The 21,321-nt window shown below is 65.3% G+C and overlaps 1 protein-coding gene across 6 annotated transcripts in view; it reads right to left on the bottom strand.

Annotated features, from left to right (window-relative positions):
• Positions 1–1,370: 1,370 nt before the first annotated feature.
• KCNAB2 (potassium voltage-gated channel subfamily A regulatory beta subunit 2) overlaps positions 1,371–21,321 on the bottom strand; it is a 62,694-nt gene continuing 42,743 nt past the window's right edge. For 5 of the 6 annotated variants that reach the window (XM_036347839.1, XM_036347841.1, XM_036347842.1 and 2 more), the window contains 13 exons: positions 20,772–20,815; positions 20,172–20,209; positions 18,189–18,268; positions 15,491–15,535; positions 13,564–13,608; positions 12,648–12,691; positions 11,800–11,886; positions 8,095–8,180; positions 7,012–7,132; positions 6,489–6,583; positions 5,519–5,639; positions 4,771–4,859; positions 1,371–3,748 (listed from right to left, as the gene is read on the bottom strand). In XM_036347839.1, the coding sequence (XP_036203732.1) occupies positions 3,659–3,748; positions 4,771–4,859; positions 5,519–5,639; positions 6,489–6,583; positions 7,012–7,132; positions 8,095–8,180; positions 11,800–11,886; positions 12,648–12,691; positions 13,564–13,608; positions 15,491–15,535; positions 18,189–18,268; positions 20,172–20,209; positions 20,772–20,815 (985 nt within the window). In that variant the 3' untranslated portion in view covers positions 1,371–3,658. The remainder of the gene's footprint in view (positions 3,749–4,770; positions 4,860–5,518; positions 5,640–6,488; positions 6,584–7,011; positions 7,133–8,094; positions 8,181–11,799; positions 11,887–12,647; positions 12,692–13,563; positions 13,609–15,490; positions 15,536–18,188; positions 18,269–20,171; positions 20,210–20,771; positions 20,816–21,321) is intronic. The other variant, XM_036347843.1, reaches the window with a different exon arrangement.

Genomic DNA, 21,321 nt, shown 5'->3' with positions numbered 1-21,321 from the left:
GCCGGGCTCCAGCCGACGCGGGGGGTTAGGGTTGGACTGTGTTGGGGGGCCCCGTCAGGAGGCCCGCCCTGCCAGCGCCTTCAGGAGCTCCTTTGTTTTCTGCCAATTGTGACCAAGGTCTTGCTGACGCCCACAGCTGGCCTGGGTGCCACCCCCACCAGGGGTCCCCTGCCCAGGCTGGGAGCAGAGACTGGTGACATCTGTACCCTTGTTCCCAGGGCCCGGGTACCAGGGCTCTGGAGGGTCTGGGGGCTCGTGTAGAGGGAGGGCTTGGGGACCGTGGAGCGCGGTTTTGGCCTGGCCACTGCCTGGGGTCTCCCCACTGCCCCTGTGGCTGTCCCGTGCCCACCACCGTCTCCATCGAGGGAGCCGGCTCCAGCCCCATGTTCAGTCCCCGCAAGTTTACAGGTTGTGGTATATCAGCCCAAAGTCATTGGCGTTGTTTTACATTTTTTTCTTAGTTTCCAGATTTTTTTTTAAACAAAGTATTTTTTTAAGTACAATAACCCAGAGAGGGCCCGTCAAGTGTGTGTGTGTGTCCTGAACCCCCGGCATCGAGGCGGGAGCCTGAGCCCAGCCCAGAGATGAGGGGGACTCCCACCCGGCGGCCCCCGGCCCAGCGGAGGGGCCAGGCCCCTGCCCGCCAGCCCTGGGTCCCAGCAGGGGGGAACCCAGCAGGGGGTCCCAGGAGGGGGGTCCCAGCTCGGTGGGGGCTGGGGCTTTGGGAGCGGAGCCCCTGTAAGTGGTGACCTGTCCTGCCCTTGGAGGACGTGAGGGACCCTGGACAGAGACCGTTGCTGCCTGCCCCCTTCACTTTGTACTCTGTGTGTGTCTTGGTTTTCTGCGTTTTAATAAATCCTTTGGCAAAGGACCGAATCAGTGTTTTCCCTCGATTCTCATGATCTAGGAGCGGGTGGGGCTGGGGAGCAGAGGGTGTGGGGGATGGGGTGTTGCCCGAGAAGACCCTGCCCCACAGGGCTGAAGGGCTCCCTGGGAGAGCCGGGCACCCCAAGAAGGGTGTGCATGGGTGGTGCCTAACCCTCCCACCTGCAACCCTAAACACAGCCCCCACTGCATCAAACAGATGCCCCTGGACCCAACCTGTGTTCCCAGAGGGCACAGAGCCCCCCAGCAACCAGAGAGCATGTGATGGGGGCAGTGGGGGCACCCCCATTCCTGAATCACTCAGGAGAGATGGGGGTCTTGGTCCCCAATCTCTGCCTCTTCTCCAGGGCCCATTTCTCCCAACCCGCCCTTGGCTGCAGGCTTCGGGGCCCCCCGTCTGCTGAATGGTAGCAGCCTGCCCCCTCCTACTGCCAAGCCCTGACCAAGCCCCCCAAGCCCGGAAATGAGGGGAGCAGCAGGCGGGACCGCGGACCCACGGGCTTGGGTTTTATTGGTCATTCCATAAATACGTGTCATTGGGAAGCGAGGCGGATGGCGGTCTCGCCTACGGAGGGAGCGCATTAGCGGGGGAACCACAGTCATAAAAAAAACCGGAGGAAAAAGCGCGTTATTTACAAGACAAGCAAGACCAGTGAGCCCGCCCCTCGGCTCTGACCAGATGCGGGTGAAGAGGAGGCAGGACTCTGTGTGGCATCAACAAGCAAAACCGACCCCAGCCTGTCCTGGCCCAGTCCCATGTAGGGCACTCCCGGCGGGGGGGGGCGGGGGGCAAGGCTGGGGGGCAGCGCCCCACCCTGTGCAGGGGCCGGGCCACCCTCTGGGGCCACCTTGCCCAGCTCATCCCTTTCCCGGCTCTGACCTCCTCTCCCCACTCCAGCTCCCTCCTGAGTCGGGGGCCTGTCCCCCAGGAAGCAGAGGCCACTGAGAACCAGGCTGGGCCGGGGCTGCTGGGTCCTGCAGCCTCTGCGGAGCTCAGCCCGGGCCCCGCCCGCCGCTGCCCAACACGCGGCCAATGGGCCGGCCTCCCAGGTGTGGCCTGTGGGGCAGAAGCCCCGCCTCTGGCCCCCGGCAAGTCTGGTCCCTGTTGGTGGGTGGTCAGCAGGTGGTCTGGGGCAGCGTGTGGAGGCCCAGCCACTTGCCCGGGGAGGGGTGGGCCTGGACAGAATGCCCCCACAGGCCCGCCCTCAGAGCAGGACACCCTCCCGTAGGATGGGGAGTGGCACAGGTTGGGCATTCAGCAGGACCAGCGCTGCCCACTCCCCACACCCACACATGAAGCTTGTAGGGGACGAGCTGGAAAAGACCCCAAGGGCCAGGCCTACGAGGAGGGGAAGGTTCTAGACTCCAGGCTCAGCACAGAGGTCAGGAGTGGAGAGAGCTGTCCCCACGCCCCTTGCCTTTGTGGCTTTTCTCAAAGCCCTTTCCCAGCCTCAGCCCAGCCAGGATGGTGCAGGCCTCTGAGAATGGCAGGGGGGAGACGGGAGGAGGCCTTGGGGGGCAGCTCTGCACACAGGACCGCTGTGCAGGCCTCCTGGTGACGGGAGGGTGTGGGGTGCCTGGGGGGCTGGCACACAGGGCCCCCACAGAGCAGCTGGCACATCTGTAGAGCCCAGCTCCTGCCCCCCACATAGCCGGCAAAGGCTGGGGCACTTCTCAGGACCATGGGGCTGGGGCTCCTGGCTGCAGGCCCCCCTCTGCTCCCCCGTCCCCTCTGGCCCCAGGCTGGGGTTGCAAGGGGCTGACAGCCTGTGTGTCCGGCTCTTCGTCCCTGTCCCCAACCTGCTCCAGGCTGGGGAGTGGTGTGAAGTGACACCCTCACTTGTCACAGAGTGTGGGGGCCCAGGGGTGACACTTAGCTCCCCAGGACGGAGCACCTCAACCCCGCCTGATCCGAGGCCTCGCAGAGCACCTCTTCAGGGAGAGCCTCCGGGGGTCGTTCCTCCACGGTGGGGGCTGCTGCTCGGGGTACAAGACCCCCGCCCTGGGCGCAGACAGAAGACCCGGGGCCCCCGGGAAGGGCTCAAGCCTGTCCGCTCTGCAGACGCCGAGGCCGACCCCCAGCAGAGCAGGGCGTCCTCTTCCACACGTGGTTCAGCAGCCACAGTCCAGCTCGGCACGCACGGCCCCGGGGCCTGCCTTCCGGGGCAAGGACAGAGGGCAGCGACCTGGGTACCTGGCAGGGAGCGCAGGTGGGGCCCCTGCCAAGGGCAATGAACTTGAAATAAGACCCCAAACTTCTTGTGGGCCCCAAACTGCAGAGCCAACCCCCCTGGGTCCCGACCCCTACCAGCCAGGGAGTAGGTGGGGTCAAGGGACAGCACAGAAGGCGCCTCAGAGACCCCCTGGGGCAGGGGTGGGGAAGCAGCTGAGGTCGGGCCCTTGGTCAGAGGGAGACCCCCTGGGGAGGCCCAGGCCAGCGCCCAGGGCCCTGCGGAGGGGCCCCAGGAGGACCAGGCCCGGGGTCCTCCCCGCCGCCAACACCAGAGGTTCTCGGCCCCGGTCCAGCCTGGCCTGGGCTTGCGGAGGCTCCGGGGAGGCCCAGCCTGTGGGGGGACACCTGACCGGGCCGTCCCGGCAGGACGAGGGTCCCCGGAGCAGTGGGTGGTGTGTCGCAGCGGCTTCTTTGTTCCCTGGGACACCTTGGAGGGTTTTCTTTGTGATGCGAACCACATTCGTGACTTGGCTTCAGAAAAGCGGAAGCAAGGGGCAGCGAACAGACTGGGCGGGGAGGGAGTGTCCGGCCAGCGGGCCCCTAGGACCGGTAGTCCTTCTTGCTGTAGGGCTTGTTGCCCAAGATGCTGTCGATCTCGTGGACGATGGAGGACGACAGCTTGGGGAGGACCTGTGGGCCAGGACAAGAGCAGGTCGGGGTCCTGCCAGGCGCCTGTGGGGGAGGCGGCCGCGGGGCCCTCAGGGCGTCCAGCTCCAGCGGAGGCAGATGGGCCACACTGCTGTCTATTCCAGAAGGTTCGGGGCAGAGAGGAAGTCTGCCCTAGGGCATACATTGCCCCTCAAAGGCCAGCGTACTCCAGAACCTTCTGGGAGGCATACAGTGCGGCCTCCGGGGCCAGACCCCTGATCACCACACCCCAAGCCGCCTTCCCAGCCTTCCCCACCTCACCCTTCCTTGTGCCAAACCCAGGGGCGTCTCTGACTCGCTCCCCCTCACATCCAGTTTGTGGGCCAGTTCTGCCGGCCCACCTTCCAACATCCAGATGGCTCCCCATCTCCTCCACCACATCTCCTTGCTCCCCAGTCTTCCCTGCACTCAGCAGCCAGAGAGAGGAGGGGTCACTTTTAAGACCAAAGTCAGACCGTGCCCCTACTCTCCTGGGACCACAGGGCTCCCACGGCAGCTTAATCACCCCTCACTGCTGCCTCCGCCCCCCACTCCTGCCTCCGCCCCCCACTCCTGCCTCCGCCCCCCACTCCTGCCTCCGCCCCCCACTCCTGCCCTGCTCTTGGGCCTTCGCCAGCCCTGGCCACCAGCAGCTGCCCTGCTGCCTGGCCCCTTCTTTCCTGAGGATGTGCATGGCCACGCCTCACCTGGGGGCCTCTGCTCACAGGCCACTGTCTCCCCGAGCCCACGCTGATAGCCCCTTCACCCTGGGCCCATGGCTCTGCCTCGCCCAGACACCCGCCCTCATACCGGCTTATTCCCCCTCACAGCGCTCATCTGACACCCACTCTCACCCCCTACTTCTCCACTTCAGTGCCTGCTGTCTCTCGGGCTAGAACACCGGCTCTTCCAGAGCAGGCTCTTCGGGGGTTCGCTGACGGAGCCCACGTGCCTAGCACAGTGCCTGGCACGTAGCAGAGGCTCCGCGAATACCTGCTGGGCAGATGACCGACGGGGCCGCTCACCTGTATTGCTCCAATGTTCTCCATCAGCTGGTCTGCACTGGACGCGCCCAGGAGCACAGAGCTGACGCCCTCATTCCTCAGGCACCAGGCTGGGGGCGGCGAGACAGAGGTGAGGAGGCACCCACCGCGGGTGCCCTTTCCGGTCTGCCCTCCCCTCCCCGGGCAGGAGACACCAGCCCCTGAGTCTGCGGGCCGGGAGGGACCTAGCAAGTCCAGCGCTCAGCAGTGCTGGTGGGGGCTGGGGGAGACCTGGCACAGGCTGCCCCAGGCGGAGAGGTGGCCCAAGTGCTCAGGGACCCACCTTCTCCCCACGAATGTGGGGCCCCCACTATCCATGGCTGGCTCATAAAGGGCCGGCCCAGGCGTAAGGAACTCCTGACACCTTCCAATTGGCCCCAAGCCCCAGCCTATTACCTATGGCCACGCCTCCCCCAGCTGTTACCTATGGCCACGCCTCCCCTGCTGTTACCTATGGCCACACCTGCCCCCGCTGTTACCTATGGCCACACCTGCCCCAGCTGTTACCTATGGCCACAACTCCCCCTCTGTTACCTATGGCCACACCTGTCCCTGCTGTTACCTATGGCCACATCTGCCCCCGCTGTTACCTATGGCCACACCTCCCCCGGCTGTTACCTATGGCCACATCTGTCCCCGCTGTTACCTATGGCCACACCTCCCCCCGCTGTTACCTATGGCCACAACTCCCCCCGCTGTTACCTATGGCCACACCTCCCCCCGCTGTTACCTATGGCCAGCTGCGGGAGGGTGCAGCCCAGGCGCTCAGCGATGGCCTGCAGCTCCTTCAGCTTGGCCTGCTGGCGCCGGCCCTCCTCACTCAGGATCTTGTCCTTCAGCCACTGGTAGCCCTGGTTGGGGAGGGGAAGAACAGACCACAGGTGAGGGCAGGTCACCTGGACGTGTGTGCAGAGGGCTGAGGACTGAAGCCAGGGTAGGGCCCCTCCTGGCCTTTGGAAGCGTGGGACCACTGCACTTGGAAGCCCGCTGTCTCTGGGGGGCTGAGGGGGGCCCGTGACCCAGGACAGGAGGGGCCCGCTGACCTCCCTTCTCCCAGGAGGCCGGCATCCGGGAGGTGCTGCGGTCTTTGGTCCGGCACTGAGGGGTGCGGTCTCCCTGGCCCCACTCCCTGGGGCGCAGTGCCTTGCAGGGCCCCCTGGCCTTGCAGTGGGTTGGGGAGGAGTGAGTAGGGCAGGCCCTCTGCCTTTGAACCTGGGGCTTGGGGTTCTGGGGCTGGACCTGCCCTGGCCTGGGCAGACCTTTCTCTGCACTCTGGACACCCTCCTGGAGTCCCCTGTCTGGAGGTGTGCGTGCGGGACTCACCTCTGAGTGACAACTGAAGAAGCTGTGCAGCCGGGCCCTGAGCTCAGCCCAGATCAGGTGTGTGCATGTGTGTGCATGGGGGGGTAGCATCCCAAAGGCACATGTGGACCCAGCCCAGGTTGTGAATGTGGAACCAAGGAGGGTGTTGAGGGAGTGCAGGGGAGTGAAGGCACCTCTTCACCAGGGCGTGCCCATGGGGTGGGCAGCTCTTCTGGGCCCGGCTCTGGCCAGCCAGGGCCCCAGGTTCCCACGGCCTGAACCACCTGCGGGCAGGGGCCCAGGGAAGGGTGCCCAGCACCGAGGCTGTCGGCCCGAGGCCTCACCTCTACTAAATGCCCATCCCTGGCCCTCCCCTCCCTGTCCCAACCCCTCCTGACCTTCAAGGAGGCTCTGGAATAGGGCGGGATGCCGCTGTCATACTTTCCAGAAACGATGCCGCAGGCCAGAGGGGACCAGGTCATGGCACCCACTCCTGCAGGAGGAAAGCCAGGAGAGGTCATGCCCTGGGCCCCCAGGTGGGGTGAGGGCGGCGGTGTGTGTGTGTGTGTGTGTGTGTGTGTGTGTGTGTGTGCGCGCGCACACGTGCGTGCGAGCGCGCGCGTGTGTGAAGTGCAGGGCGGTGCAGGGGGGGCGGGGACTGGGGGAGGGCGGTGCACGGGGGCGGGGACTGGGGAGGGGTGCAGGGCGGGGCAGAGGCGGGGACTGGGGGAGGGCGGGGCAGGGGCGGGGACTGGGGAGGGGTGCAGGGCGGGGCAGAGGCGGGGACTGGGGGAGGGCGGGGCAGGGGGGGCGGGGACTGGGGGAGGGGTGCAGGGCGGTGCCGGGGCGGGGACTGGGGGAGGGCGGGGCAGGGCGGTGCAGGGGCGGGGACTGGGGAGGGGTGCAGGGCGGGGCGCCCACCGATCTTGTGGAAGAGCTCCGGCAGCTGCACCTCCACCTTCTCGCGCTGGAACATGTGGTACTCCGCCTGCTCGCAGATGGGCGGGATCAGGTTGAACTGCCGGGCCACCGAGTAGGCTTCCTGAGGGCGCAGAAGGCACGTTGGGCCCTGCCCAGCACCGGGTGCGGGGCCGCCGGGCAGCAGGGAGGACGCACGGGCCTCCCAGGGAAGGACCGCCACCTGCCCCTGCCCCTCCCCCTCTCAGCGATCCTGGGCACCTGTTAGGTCCGGCCCTGCGGTGGGAAAGGGGTGGCTGAAGGGACTGAGGGGCTTGGCTTCTGGCATTCCTGGCCACGTGGCCTGGGGCCGGGCTCACCGCCTGGGCCTCAGTTTCCCCATCTGTCCTGAGGGTCAAATGAGCAGCGGTGTTGGCCGCCCTCGGACAGCGCCTGGCCCAGGGGCACATCAGGGCTGCCTGCCGGGGCTACTGCTTTGGTGGTCACTCCAGGGCCCTGGACCCGGGGGGGTGGCACGGGCAAAAAATGCTCGGTCAGGAGGGTGAGTGGCCGCATCTGCCCATTTCTGGAACTTGGAGCTTAAGGCCTCAACCCCGCAGACCAGACTGTGGTGAGCCAGGGCTGATGTCCGCAGACAGACCCCGGGGAAGCCCTGCGTGCCAGCCTGGGAGACTCAGTTCTCCCGTCTGTGAAATGGGGAGAAGGCGCTGGTGGCTCCAGAGGATGCTGGTGGCTCCTTGGCGCCGAGAGCTCGGTGCCCAGGCCCGAGCAGCTGTCCGCGGGGCTGCAGGCCTCTGCCAAGAGCTTCGCACCTGCTCTCAGGTCCCCCCCAGAACAGCCTCCTGGAGGCCCTCCTCGCAGTCCTGCGCCACAGGGGAGTGAGCCCATCTTAACCCAGGTCAGTCCCACCCCGACCCCGAGCTGAGACCAAGACCCCCCGCAAGGCCGGCAGCCATGACCCCCGCACGTCACAGCACCTGTGCCATTGGACCCACAGCCCGGAACCTGCCGGAGCCCAGGACTGGGACCTCCCTCCGCAGGGCGGGCAGGAGCCCACGCGTGCACGCACCCCGGAGGCCACCGTACCATGATCTCCATGGAGCTCCAGCGCGACGTGCCCCAGTACATGGCCATCCCCTGGTTGATGACGTGGGTCATGGCGCGCACGGTCTCTGTCAGGAGAGAAGGGGGAGCTGCAGGTTGGGGGGTGGCGGGGCCCGGGGCCCAGCGGGGGACATTCTGCAAACACAGGCGCGCCGGGAGCAGGGCAGGGTGCTGCAGAGACGTCTTGCAAGCTCTGTACTTCCTGGCTCCCAGGTCGGGGTGCGGGGATCCGGGGCGACAGAAAAAAGTGGACCTGTTCCAAGCAATTGGTCTTTTTTTTTTTTTTTAAATCCTCACCCAAGGATATTTTTCCATTGATTCTTAGAGAGAGTGGAAGAGAGGGAAAGACAGAAACATCGATGCGAGAGAAACACATCGATTGGTTGCCTCCTGCACGCGCCCTGACCAGGGCCCGGGCTGGGGAGGAGCCTGCAACCAAGGTATGTGCCCTTGACCAGAATCCAACCCGGGACCCTTCTGTCCATAGGTGGACACTCTATCCGCTGAGCCACACCGGCCAGGGCCAAGCAATTGGTCTTGAAAATGACTTCCCCCGGTAGGTACAGGCCTTATGGGGTCTTTGAGAGACGGGTGGTGGGTGGCCTGGGTGCTTCTGTGTCAGGTTAGAAGGGTTGTGGGGGGAGATCGAAGGATGTGATGCCAGTCTCGAGAGGCTCTCTAGTCCCAGGAGGGACCAGGGACCGACCCCCAGGCAGAGCCAGGTAGGGATTAAGGTCACAGCCAGACTGGCAGGAGGCAGCAGAGGGAAACGCAGTGCTGGCCTGTTTCTGGGCGGCTGCTCCGGGCTCTTCCCACTCCCCCTGGGAGCTGCAGAATTGGAGGGCGAAGGGACCGTGGCATCTGCAGGGACAGAGGGCGCAGGGCCCTGGGTGGCCCAGAAGAGCTAGAGGAGACAGGGGCAGCCCATCTGGGCCAGGCCCCCGCTTCGCACGCCAGCCCCCTCCCAGGCTGGAGCGTGTCCCCGGCACAGGGTGGCTTCTGCTCCTGGCGCCATGGGGTCTGGGGGACCCTCCTGGGGAGGCCCGAGGCTGCAGCGAGACGTCAAGGTCTCTACCGAAGACCCGGCGGTGGGAATCCCGTGTCCTAGGACCTCAGCCGCGGAGACCGGCCTTGCCTTTAAACGGGGAGACCCCCCGCCCCCCGCCCCCCCGCCCCGGCTCCTCAGGAGAGGCCCTGGGAGGTGAAACCTGCCGCTCTCCTTCCGGGGCTGCCTCAGCTCGTGGGGATGCTGTCGTTTTGAAACAGAACCCGGCCTCACATTTCTCAGTTCTAACGTCTCAGCGTCGCGGGGGGAGGCCGCTCCCCAGATGCCTCCCAGGCCCCATACAGTGCTTGCAAGTCCGGGCAGCGTGGGAAGTGGAGCCGACAAACAGTGTTTCTAAAACCGAGCGAGACACGGGCCACTGGCCGAGGGCCCCTTTCAGGAGAAGGCGGCGGTGGCTGGGCTCCTGGGGTGGCCGTCTCCGTGGGCGTGGAGACCCCCTCAAAACTCACACCGGGGCGTCCACACCTGCAGGCCGAGCCCCGTCCTCCCTCCCGTCCCAGGGAGGGGAGCTGGCTGGCGGGGAGCCCGGACCCCCATGGGCCGCCCTTTTGCTGACACCGGTCGATGTGGAGAACAACAGTGTCGGTTGGAGGGGCTTGAGGGTCCCACACCCGCGCCCTGAGCCCCGTGCCGGCCTGGCGCCCCGTCGGGCTCTTTAGAAACACTCTCGGGGGACCTGCAGCCATGCAGCGCGAGCGCCCCTTCCTCTCAGCCACGGCGCAGGCCCACATGCTGCAGAGGAAGCCCAGGCGCCCCGTCCCAGCCTGGCTCCCGGCCGCTCCCTCCTGACGAGGGGCCGCGCGATGCAGGGCCCTTCCATGCAGAGGGCAGGCCGCCGAGCCTGCGGTCACGGCCACGCGGTAGCCCCAGAGACCGGGGCGGCCCTGACGGCGGGTGCCCTGGGCCCAGGCTGCTGGGTTCCCGGAGGGTCCCAGGCGGTGGCAGGCGGGCATGGAGCCCACACCCGGGACCATGGTGCTCTCACACGGACCATGGCGCTCTGCCCTCTGCCCAAGAGTGATGTCAGTGCCCCAGACACAGGGACAGCGAGGGGCCTGTCCTGCGCCTCAATATTTAATGCTGCCGAACAAATCCTTGCAGCTGCTGCCAAGACCCCTGGCATCTCCTGCCGTGTCACAAATAATACATGGGAGGGGTCAGGTGGCAGTGCCAGTTGGCAGGCAGGAGCCCTGCCACCGTGGAACTCAGCCCAGGTCCCCGGGAGGCTGTGGCCTGCCGTGGTGTGGGGTCCTGGGACCAGAGGCTGCCCGGGTCTCGAGTTTCCCAGCTCATGAGGGGGTTCTTCCAGGGGGACAATGTTCCATTCCAGTGCGGAGTCAGGCCACACAGGAAGGGGTAAGTGGCAGGTGGCCAGCCCTCCCAGGGATACGAGCACCATGCCCGCCAGGATGCTCACGGAGGAGCCAGGCGCTGTGGGCGCAGCTCGCATGGGGTTCATGGCTTCTGGTTGGGGCAGGAGCTTAGCAAACATGAATTACGGAAAAGAGAAGACGTGTGGGGGCCACACACTCTGGGATCCCCGATGTGTTTGTTCCGGTGGGAATCTGGCCTCCCCCAGCCCTGCCCCGGCCCACCCAGCGCCAAGGTTTTAGGCCCTGATCGCAGCATCACCCGCTCAGGCGGGGCCCGCGGCCGCCCCAGGACCTCAGCAGCGCCAGGCGGGGGGCGGGGCATGCACAGAGGGCGGGAGAATGAAGGACAGCGGCCGGTGGGTGTCGGGCACTGAGTTTCCCTTATGCATTTTATGGAGGAGTTTGTCCTGGGGGAGAGAGTCGTGTAAATAAAACCACTGCCTCATAAAATGCAGCTCAGACACAGGTCAATGGCCGGCGAGGGTACTGGGTACCTTCTATGATGAATGTCCTGGACTTGGAGGAACTAAATGGGTCCCCTGGTGATAAAAGAAAGATTTAGAGACCAGAGTCGACAGCTGTGGGAACACGGGAGGCGCGGAATGACAGAGGGCGCGGGAGGGAGGCACAAATCACTTCCGCAGAATTCGCGTTATAAACCCCACGCGTGCAGACACGGTGTACATATATACACACATATGTCAACAAATGAAGGAAAAATAACTGAACACGACCTAACGTTCCAAGTCCCCGAAGCAGGAAAGCACATGAGAGCAGTCTGAAGCGGGAGGCTGAGGGAGGTGGGAGGGGTGGCCGCGGGAGGCGAGAGAATAATTAAGCGCCTAAGAAACTAAAACCGCTCTGCGAAGCCTGCATGTCTTTTCTCCTCGAAGGAGCCGAGCGCAAGAGGGAGGCCTCAGGGAAGGTGATGGAAAGGAGGAGCAGTTGCAACGAGCCGTCATCTTGTGACCCCACTGAGCTGCAAACTCTTAACAGCCGGGAGGGGAGAGCGTGCCACAGCCCCAAACCCCGGACGGGGACCCGGTGGATCAGGCATGGACCCAGGTGTGCCCGGTGCCCCCGGCTGGGGGGTGGGGGGAGTCTGGGGCTGAGATCAGGCCTCCCTGCCCGCTCTCTCCACCCCAAAGGCCTGGCGTCCCCTCCCCGCTGGCCTGGGTGCCCGGGGGCCTGTGCCGAGGCCCTCAAGCCTCAGGGTAGGACCTCCGGGCCAGCCGACGGAGAACCCACCTTCCATGGGTGTGTTAGGGTCCGGGCGGTTGGCAAACACCACGTCCACATACTCGAGCTGCAGCCGCTCCAGGGAGGCCTTCAGACCTGGGAGGAGTGGGAGGGAGGGTCACCGTCGTCACAGATTGCCGGGGCCGCCGCCCGAGCCAGAGGTGGAAGGGAGAGGCGGGCAGTTGGGGGCCGTGGAGGCCAGGGGAGGAGGCCAATGTCCTGCGCTGGGATGTGGGGGGACCGTCCCGGGTCTCCCGTGGCCCGTGGGGTGACAGGGAGGGAGGGGCAGCACGTGTGGCGCCCACCGCACCCAAGGTCGAGGGCGTCTGAGGCGCACCAGTCGTGACCCTGCACCCGGCGGGGTCAGAGCAGAGCTGGAGTGGGTGCTGGGCTGGGGCAGCGGTGGCCAGGCCCCCCAGTCATCTGTTAGTGGATGAACATGAGGAGGACAGAAAAGGCAGGAGACACGGAAAATGCAGTGGAAGAGGGTGGCGCTGGCTGACCCGGCCCTGTGCTCCGGGCGCTGAGCCCCTCGGGCGGGTCTGACATCCACCCTTGTCTGGGTGCTCCCCATTCCCGGGGCCCCCAGGGGCGGTGCTCTCCCTGAGCCGCGTCAGAGGCCTGGGGAAGTGACTCCCGATCAGCACTGAATGGAAAGCCAGGCCTGTCTTTGTCCTGCCCAGAGGCCACACCGTCCCTCCCAGGGCGACACAGGCCCCACCCTGCCCACACCCCTGCCCTCCCTCAGGACACGGAGGAGCGGGTGTCCCCAGGCCCGAGGCTGTGCTTATGGGGAGGGGTGGGTGTGCACCCTCCGTTTTGCACCCAGGGAGGACCCTGGGCTCAGGGCCCCTCACCTTCTATGATGTGCTTCCGGGAGAGGCCCCTCTCGGTCTCCGCTCTGAAAAACAGGCCCATAGTGCGTGAGGGTGACGGCGGTTTGGGGTGTTGATGATGCAAATGTTGGGCAAAAAGGTAGGTCAGCAGGCGTCACTTCGGGGTGGAAACCAGGAGGCCAGCGGGGCGCTCCCCCAGGCGTGGCGGGGGTGTGGGGGGAGGGGGACCCAGGCTGCTCCTGGCTGTCCTGGGGAGGGGGTGGCCGTGGGGAGGGGGGTTCCTGTTTTTCAATCTGTTCTTCTGCTTGGCGTGGATTTTTTTAAAGATTAAGAATGAACCATATCCCAGTCAGGGCACATGTCCGGGTTGCAGGCTCGATCCCCAGTGGGGAGCGTGCAGGAGGCAGCCGATCAATGATTCTCTCCCATCACTGATGTTTCTCTCTCTCTCTCCCTCTCCCTTCCTCTCTGAAATCAATAAACGTGTATTTTAAAGACTGAACCACATTTGTAATTGCCAGCCCCCGAGAGAGAATACGGGAGACTCCCGGAGGCCGGGAGGGGTGCTAAGGCCCAGGAAAGGTTGGGGTTTGGTCAGTTCACCAATTGTCTGTTTCCCAGGATTTTTAGAACGCTACCTTGGTGATCAGAAAAAAAGAACAAATCCACGAGTGTGAACATAAAAACTAAACAAGGTTTGAATAAAAGACAGACTCGGCTGAAGCCGCTTTTCGGGAACTTGACCTCCCTTCATAGGGAAGGGCGCCAGGGCAGACGGTGGCACCAAAGCCAGGCCTCCCATATCGGCACCAGGGGACAGGGAGCGGCAAGGGCCTGGCTTCTGCCCTCCCCCCGCCTCCCAGGAGCCTCCTCAGCCAGGGGAGTGGGCTGGGCTCCGGGCTGGGGCCACTGGACCTGCCGCGGGAGCGTCACCTACTTTCCTCCCCAGAAGATCTTGGTGGTGATGACCAGGCTGGACCGTCTGTGGACAGAGCAGGAGGAGGGGTGTTACTGCACGTGGTTCTGTGGGGGTCCTCCCACCCTTCTCACCGGGGAGCGCTGGGTGAAATAGGGTGCCTGTCATTCAGTGTCCTCCCTGCGTCGAGCCTGGACCCTGGGCTCCGTGTGGCGTCAGGAGACAACCCATGGGTGTAACTAACTAACCACGTGGGTGCAGCTTCCCACCATGGACCCACAGGGCGGGTATGGGGCCCAAGGGAGACGGCCCAGAGGAGGGGCACGTCTGGTAGAGGGGTCTCGGGAGAATGCAGGGGGGACACAGCTCAGGGGATGGGAGCAGGTTGAAGGAGGGGTGGGGCCGGGGCCACGGGAGGCTCAGGGGCCAAGGGCGGCAGGAGCCGAGGATGAAGGACAGGGGGGCAAGCTTCCCGCTGACACTGTCAGAAGAGCTGTGGGGATGGTGGCGGGGGGGGGGGGGCATTGAGGGAGGGGAGGCTGGGGTGTGAGGGGGGCTCGGGGATGCCGGCTGGGGTGCTGAGAGCCCAGGGGTGGGGCATGGGAAGGACGTTGTTTTCCTGCTTTAAGTCTATGTGAACCAAACGGGGCCCCGTGCCTGTCCTGAGGGGCAGGTGAGGGTGAGTGACCCTAAGGCTGTGCCCTCCCCCACGGCCGCTCGGGACACAGGTCCTCGAAGCCACAAGCGCGGGCACAGCTTCCCCCGCGGGCGGGGGGTGACCCCGGTGCTCCTGTCTCCACCTAGACATCATCGGGGACTTGCAACCGCGGGCGACCTCCTTTCACTAGGGACCCAGAAGGGACTTGGGGATCAATTAGAGCCACAAGGACACACTTTGGGGGGGAAAGAGGAGGGGCGTCAGCTGTGTGTGTCGGGCCGGGAGGGAGGCCCAGCTTTACCGCAGCTTCTGGAATTCCTGGAAACAAAGCCGCTGGGGCCACCGGCTGTGTCTGCCCTGATGAAGCTGGGGCTACGGCTGGGGTTCCTGACCTGCCCCCGGGGCCCAGCTCAGAGGGGGGTGCGGGTCCTGACCTGCCCCCCCGGGGCCCAGCTCAGAGGGGGTGCGGGTCCTGACCTGCCCCCCGGGGCCCAGCTCAGAGGGAGTGCGGGTCCTGACCTGCCCCCCGGGGCCCAGCTCAGAGGGGGTGCGGGTCCTGACCTGCCCCCGGGGCCCAGCTCAGAGGGGGTGCGGGTCCTGAGGTGAAGGCGGTCTTAGGAGCCACCGCTTCCCGGGGGAGTGGGGTGTGAAGGCCTGGCCCCGGCTGGGTGGTGTCTGAGCCTCAGGACAGCCCGACCAGGAGGTGGGACAGCGGTCCCTGTCCAGGGGACTGACCCCTCTCCTCTCGGCACCACCCCTGCGGCACCCAGGGTTGCAAGTTCCCATGGCAGCTCTGCTTGGCCTCACCCAGTCAGCCTTGCCCCCGGGACCCTGGCCCTCTGAACCGCGCGTCAGGGGGAGGGGCAGATGGGGGGTGTGGGCCCCCGCTGGCTCCCTCTCCAGCAGAGACGCCACCTGGGAGAACGGAATTGGCACCCCCCCTCGCCACAGCCCCTGGCTCCTGGGGGCGGCCACCCCCAGTGAACCTCACTCCCGGAGAAAGCTCTGGGCTGCCTCATTCCGGGACAGCCTTCCCTTCCCCATGAGAGAGATTCTGGGGCTTGCAGGTCTTAGAAAGACGGCGAGGAGACCACCCCGGGCACGCCCCTGGTGACAGGACGGGACCGCGGGGACCAGGCCACGCTCGCCTGGGGAGGCCTGCCCACCCAATCCCAGCCCAGAGCGCGCCTGCCTCTCACGGAACCCCCTCCCCTCCCCCGCTCCCCCAGGCTCTCCCCCCGCCCCCCCGTGTGGGCCCTGGACACAGACCACAGGGAGAGCAGGCACTACCTCCATCCCTTCTTCTTAATGATGTTCCCGAGAACCACCTCAGCCCTGCAAGAAAGGCCAGACACGGAGATGTCATTACAGCCACAGAAGCGCCTACCCGCCCATGGACAGCGGCCACCTGGTCCCCGAGGGAGAGGTCATGGGGCCAGGAGCCAGCCGGCCCCCGAGGCTCGGGCAGCTCATCCAGGGACAGGCGTGGCTGCTGTGCCCCCACAAAGGGGTGTGGCACGTGTCCCTACGCCTGGTCTGGGCCGCAGCGCTCTGGCCCATAGGCAAGGCCGGCGGCACCCGTGCCCGGGCCACGGGAAATTCACAGGGAAGACACTCGCCACAGGACGTGGGTGAAGCTTCCAGACAGGAAGGTTTTTGTGTGTTTGTTAATCCTCATTCGAGGGCATTTTTCCTGTTGATTTTGAGAGTGGAAGGAGGGAGGGAGGGAGGGAGAGAAGGAGGGAGAGAAAGGGAAGAGAGGAAGAGACACATCCACTAGTTGCCCCAACCAGGCCGGGGATGGACCTGCAACCCAGGTACGTGCCCTGGACTGGGAATCGAACCCAAGACCCTTCGGGGTGTGGGTGGACACTCTAACCACTGAGACATAGCGGCCAGGGCCAGACAAGCATGTTTCTAAAAGTTAAATTATTCATCTTGTTTTCAGAGACAACCGACTGGGACTCAGGGCCAGGGCGGGGTTTAGACAGAGCGCTTGCAGGCGTGCGTGCGTGTGCGTGTGCGTGTGCATGTGTGTGCGTGTGCTCCTCTGGTCTCCTGTGTTCGGATGAGAGACAGTGGCCTTGCTGGCCCCTGTCCGCTCTGTTGGGCGTCCCTCGGGGCCCTGCACCAAACTCGGGCGGCGGCCTCATGGGCACTGTTCCGGCCCGCGTGGCGCTGCAGCGATGGACTCCTGCCTTTGGTTTTGACTTTTAAGGGCGTTTTGCTTGCAGCAAAGTGTTCCTGAGTGAGAGCCGCCAGGGGAGGCTGAGCCGTGCGCAGCGCTCCCTTCAATAGAAGGCTGAGTCACGCACTCAGGAGTAATGGCTCTCGCTGGCAAGCTGCTTGGCAGAGTCTGAGAGCTCTCCGCTCGCGGTCAGGATGCTCAGAAAGGCACTCAGCCCGGCCTCCTCCTCAGCCCTGGGTCCCTCACTTGTGGGACGAAGGTCAGGAAAGGACGGAGAGAGAAAAGCAGCCGTGGGCCTGGCTCACAGGCACTGTAGACAGAGTTAGCCAAAGCCTGTAGCCCGTGGCCATGAACTTGGTAAGGCTGGTGCCATCCTAGAAGCCCTGCAGCTCTGGGAAGCGCCCAAATTAGCATCGGCATGGGGGGGGGGGGGGACTCAGCAAGCTACACGACTGGCACTTGGTTAGCGAGAGGGACAGCGCCGGGCCCCTGCCCGCTGTTGCCGCCTGGCAGCCCCGGGCCCCGGGCAGCTCCTCTCTGCCTGTCCTTTGGCGCAGCGCCCTGTCCCTATGTGGGTGGCTGTGGGCACCGAGGCCCTGATGGGGGTGAGTGGGCAGGTTCAGAGGCTGGGGGAGTGGAGGGCAGGGCGGGGGTGGTGGCTCCGGGGGCAGCGACAAGCCCCGGAAGCGCTCCCCGAGTCCTTGGCTTCTACATGGGCTTCCAGGAGGCCCCGCGGCTGCCGGGACCCAGTGTGCTCGTCCCGAGCTGCCCAGCCTGGGTGTCCCCTAACCGGGGAAGTGAGACTGACGCAGTGTGGCTGCCGTGAACTGTGTGCACCGGCTGGGCCCCAGGAGCCCTCGTGCAGGGCCGGGTGCAGGCCGGGGCGCTCAGAGCCCGGTGGGGCTGTGGGGTGGCTTCCGCATTGGGCCTCCCCACCTCTGACCTTCAGGGAGCTCATTGGTCTGGAAAGCGTTTCACTGTGATGGGCAGCGGCTGCCCATTTGGAGGGGCTGGGAGGGGCAGTGAGCTGCTGACGGGGGTTGGGGGAGGTTGGGGGGTCCCAGTGGAGGCCTCCAGGGCTGTGAGATCCAGACCCTGGGCCAGGACTTGAGTCGAGGCCCCGTGGCTTTGGCGCTGGGACAGGCTGTGGAGACTCCCCGAGCCCCGCTGCAGGTGCAGGCCCGGAGGTGCCCCGGCCCTGGCTGACGGCATGCGGCTTGTGCAGGCGGGAGGGGCGGAGGGAGGGGAAAGAGCCAGCAGATGACTTCACAAGCAAAGCTGCCTTTGGAGCCCGAGGCAGGAGAGCGGATGATTTGATTACAGCCGGTCCTAAGCCCAGGCCAGCGGCCTTGGCCGAGCAGCGCTTTTACATAATTGAGTAGCAAGTCCATTGCCAGGACGGGAGTGCCTCCTGCAGCGAGGGGCTGGCCAGCTCCTGCGCCAGCCCCAGACCTGCTTCTGCGGCCCTTGCTGCGCCATTAGGAGGTGAAGATGTCAGGAGGGTGGGGGGCCGCGGGCACGGCGGGAGAGCCGGTGACAGCTTCATCTCGGCCCTCGCCGGGCATCGCGGCGTTGGCACCAGAGGGCTGAGGTGGCCGTGGTGTGTGAGCACATGGGGAGTTTAGCAAGTGACCAGTGTCCAAGGCCCAGGAGAACAACTCGCCCTGGAGCCATTTAGAGCTTAGAAAGCGGGCAGAGGGGGAGGCGCATGCAGGGCCCCTAGGGACGAGGGTCACGGGAAAAGGCGCTCCCGGGGGACCCGTGGCCACACCCCTCTTTCCCACGAGGAGAGACACGTACTTGCCCGCCGCGTAGACCTCTGCCGTGTCAAAGAGGTTGATGCCGTTGTCGTAGGCCAAGGTCATGAGCTGCTCCGCCATCTGAAATGAGAAGCGGGGGCTGCTGGCAGGCGCTCTGTCCTGCCAGCCGGGGGTGCCCCGAGGCCCGGGGCTGCCCAGAGGCCCAGGTCCCACACTGGGTAACCCTAACGATAGGACTCTGCACCCCTGGGCATGTGCCTGCCTTCAGACACGGGCTTAGCAAGGAACACGGAGTTGCAGGCGGGCCGCTCAGCAGAAACGCCCAGTGGTCTGGCCGCCCCAGCAGTGCCCGCCTCCCTCCATAGCCCAGGCGGGTCCCTGCTTCCTGGTGGCACCAGCCCTGCTGGCTCAGACCCAGCAGACGGCCGGCTGGAGACTAAATCCCCGGCATCTTCATCGGAACGCGGGGGGGAGGGGGGGCCCTTGGACTCGACATGTTTTTTTGGACACAAACGGGAAGATTTAGAAGCGCTGCTCGCTCCTACACGCAGTCGTGTCGTCTGCCAGGACCTCCTGGGGCCCTGAATCTGTCACCTGTTGTGTCCGCTGTCCTCCCAGCTTCCCGTCACCTGGAAAGGACTCCCAGTGTCGTCGAACGTCACTATGTCCCCGATGAAGATGTGGCGGGGGCAGCGGGCTGCCACTGGGACGTTAATGGAGACCTATTGGCTGGTCACCACCCCCAGGTCTCTCTCTTTCCCACGGGGACATCGCGGGCAGCGCAGCCAGTGCCGTGGGAATGAAGTCGCCCCGCCTGCGAGTTTCGTGCCACAGTGGCAGGGAAAGAGGCGAGGCAGGCGCGACCTGTTCCCGTGAACCACGTGGGCTCGGGGCTCCCGCTTCTAGTCTAAGCGCTCAGGCCAGGTTGGTGGCCGGAGAAAAGAGTTCCTTGTGCCTTAAACACTCCCACCTTCACCCCCGCCCCCCACCCCCCCGCGACTGCCCAGACCCTATAAGCAAGTGCAAAGAATGATCAAACCTGCTGCTGTCGCAACAAGACAAAGGAACAAAAACACCAATGGAACCCAGCCGGCGTGGCTCAGTGGCTGAGCGTCAATCTATGAACCAGGAGGTCATGGGTTCGATTCCCGGTCAGGGCACAGGCCGGGGTTGCTGGCTCGATCCCCAGCAGGGGGCGTGCAGGAGGCAGCCGATCCATGATTCCTCTCATCACTGATGCTTCTCTCTCTCCCTTCCTCTCTAAATTAATAAAAATACATTTAAAAACACACACGAAGCACACGCATCAGGATTTTGACGGAAGCAAAGCCTTTCCTGCGAAGACGAAGCCGCGACGACAGCAACAAGGTCGCAGGCAAAGTCACTAGTAATTTTTAAATGCGACCTTTCCCACGGTGGGTAAGGCAAATGGGAAGGTGACTCTCCCGCAGCGGCCGGAGCTCCGAGCAAAGGCCACTGTCCTCACTTCCCAGACACCCCCTCACTGCCTGGGCTGGGGGGGTGGGGCGCATGGTGGCCTGGGGACGCACTGTCCCCTCCGCACGGACCCGGAGACACTGCTCAGCCCTCATCTTGCAGCAGAACTATGGGGACCTACGGTCAGTGGCCTCAGCAGGCTGTGCTGAGGTTTCGCACTCTCGCGGGCTCTGCAGGGGCAGCTGGGAGCTGCACTGGCCCGAGCTGGGAAAGCCTGCCTCTGGTTTTCCTGGTGCGCTGCAGGGAGGACGCTGCAGGGAAGACGCTGCAGGGAGGACGCTGCAGGGAAGACGCTGCAGGGAGGACGCGGGATTTCAGGGATGCTACGGGACGGGCTGAGCCCCTGGGCACCCGGCTGCTATATGGTGCCACCGCTGCGGTTCACCTTCCCGCCGGGCGCAGGAGAAACCGAGGGAAGCTGTGGCAGCTGCTGGGGGTGCGGCCTCACTGGGCGTTTAGCAGGCGTCACCGCCTGCCTCGGGGGCTGCCCTCGCTGGGGCCTGGCAGGACGAGGGGCCTGTCTCACCTCGTCGGTGATCTGGCCTCCGAAGGTCACCCATGTTCCTGGAAGGAGACACACAGGGTCGGGTCAGAGAGCCTCCGGGGAAGTTGGTTCTCCCTCCCGGGTGCTGGGGCCTCAGGCTGCGGGGCCCAGGGGGCGGCCATGGCCACTGCGCCACCCTGCCCTGTGGTGAGCGTGTCCTTGGTGTGTGTGGACACCTGAGCTTCAACGGAGAGGACAGACAGCGGCTGTGGGGCTCTGACACGCTCCTGGGCTCAAGCTGAAGTGGCTGCTGTTCCAGGGACGGGGTGCCGGGGGCAGGCCAGGGAGCAGGTCCTCACTCCTGCTGCCCGGAGTGTGTGTGTGTGTGTGTGTTGGGGCGCACAGTGTGTGCACCATGGAGGTGGAGGGACAGTGTGGCCCGGGAACAGAGCTCACAGCTTGGGAAAGGAAAAGGCTGTCTCTCCATCCCCTGTTCTCTCCTAGGCACCCCTGTTACCATGGTAACAGGCACACACCCATCCTGGCTCTGGGGGCAGCTCCTACCCCTGGGGGTGGTCCCCCTCAGCCCTCCCACAGCCCCTGCTTCCCTAGTGGCTCTGGATCGAGGGTCCCCGCACTCACCCAGCCCCAGGCAGGAGACCCGCAGGCCCGACTTGCCCAGGTTCCTGAAAAACAAACGCTTGTCAGTTCTCAGCAGATCTGACAGGACCCGCTGGCCAGGCCCAGCTCCACCATTCCCAGGGGCTCCCCTAGCCCCCACCTTTCCCACTGCAGCTCCCCCAGCCCCCACCTTTCCCACTGCAGCTCCCCAGCCCCCACCGTTCCCACTGCAGCTCCCCCAGCCCCCACCGTTCCCACTGCAGCTCCCCAGCCCCCACCGTTCCCACTGCAGCTCCCCAGCCCCCACCGTTCCCACTGCAGCTCCCCCAGCCCCCACTGTTCCTACTGCAGCTCCCCAGCCCCCACCGTTCCCACTGCAGCTCCCCCGCCCCCACCTTTCCCACTGCAGCTCCCCCGCCCCCACCTTTCCCACTGCAGCTCCCCCAGCCCCACCTTTCTGTGGAGAGCAGCTACAGGGTTTGGACAGGTTTAAGCCTCGGACTAATGAGGGGGCAGGTCCTCTCGTGGCAAAGCCACGTGCAAGTCCCAGCTTGGAGGGCAAAGCCTCCCA

The sequence above is a fragment of the Myotis myotis genome, unplaced genomic scaffold (genome assembly GCF_014108235.1).
Source record: "Myotis myotis isolate mMyoMyo1 unplaced genomic scaffold, mMyoMyo1.p scaffold_m19_p_2, whole genome shotgun sequence".
NCBI classification, from domain to species: Eukaryota; Metazoa; Chordata; class Mammalia; order Chiroptera; family Vespertilionidae; genus Myotis; species Myotis myotis.
The sequence above is the reverse complement of the archived record's forward strand: the minus strand, read 5'-3'. Positions and strand labels throughout refer to the sequence as shown.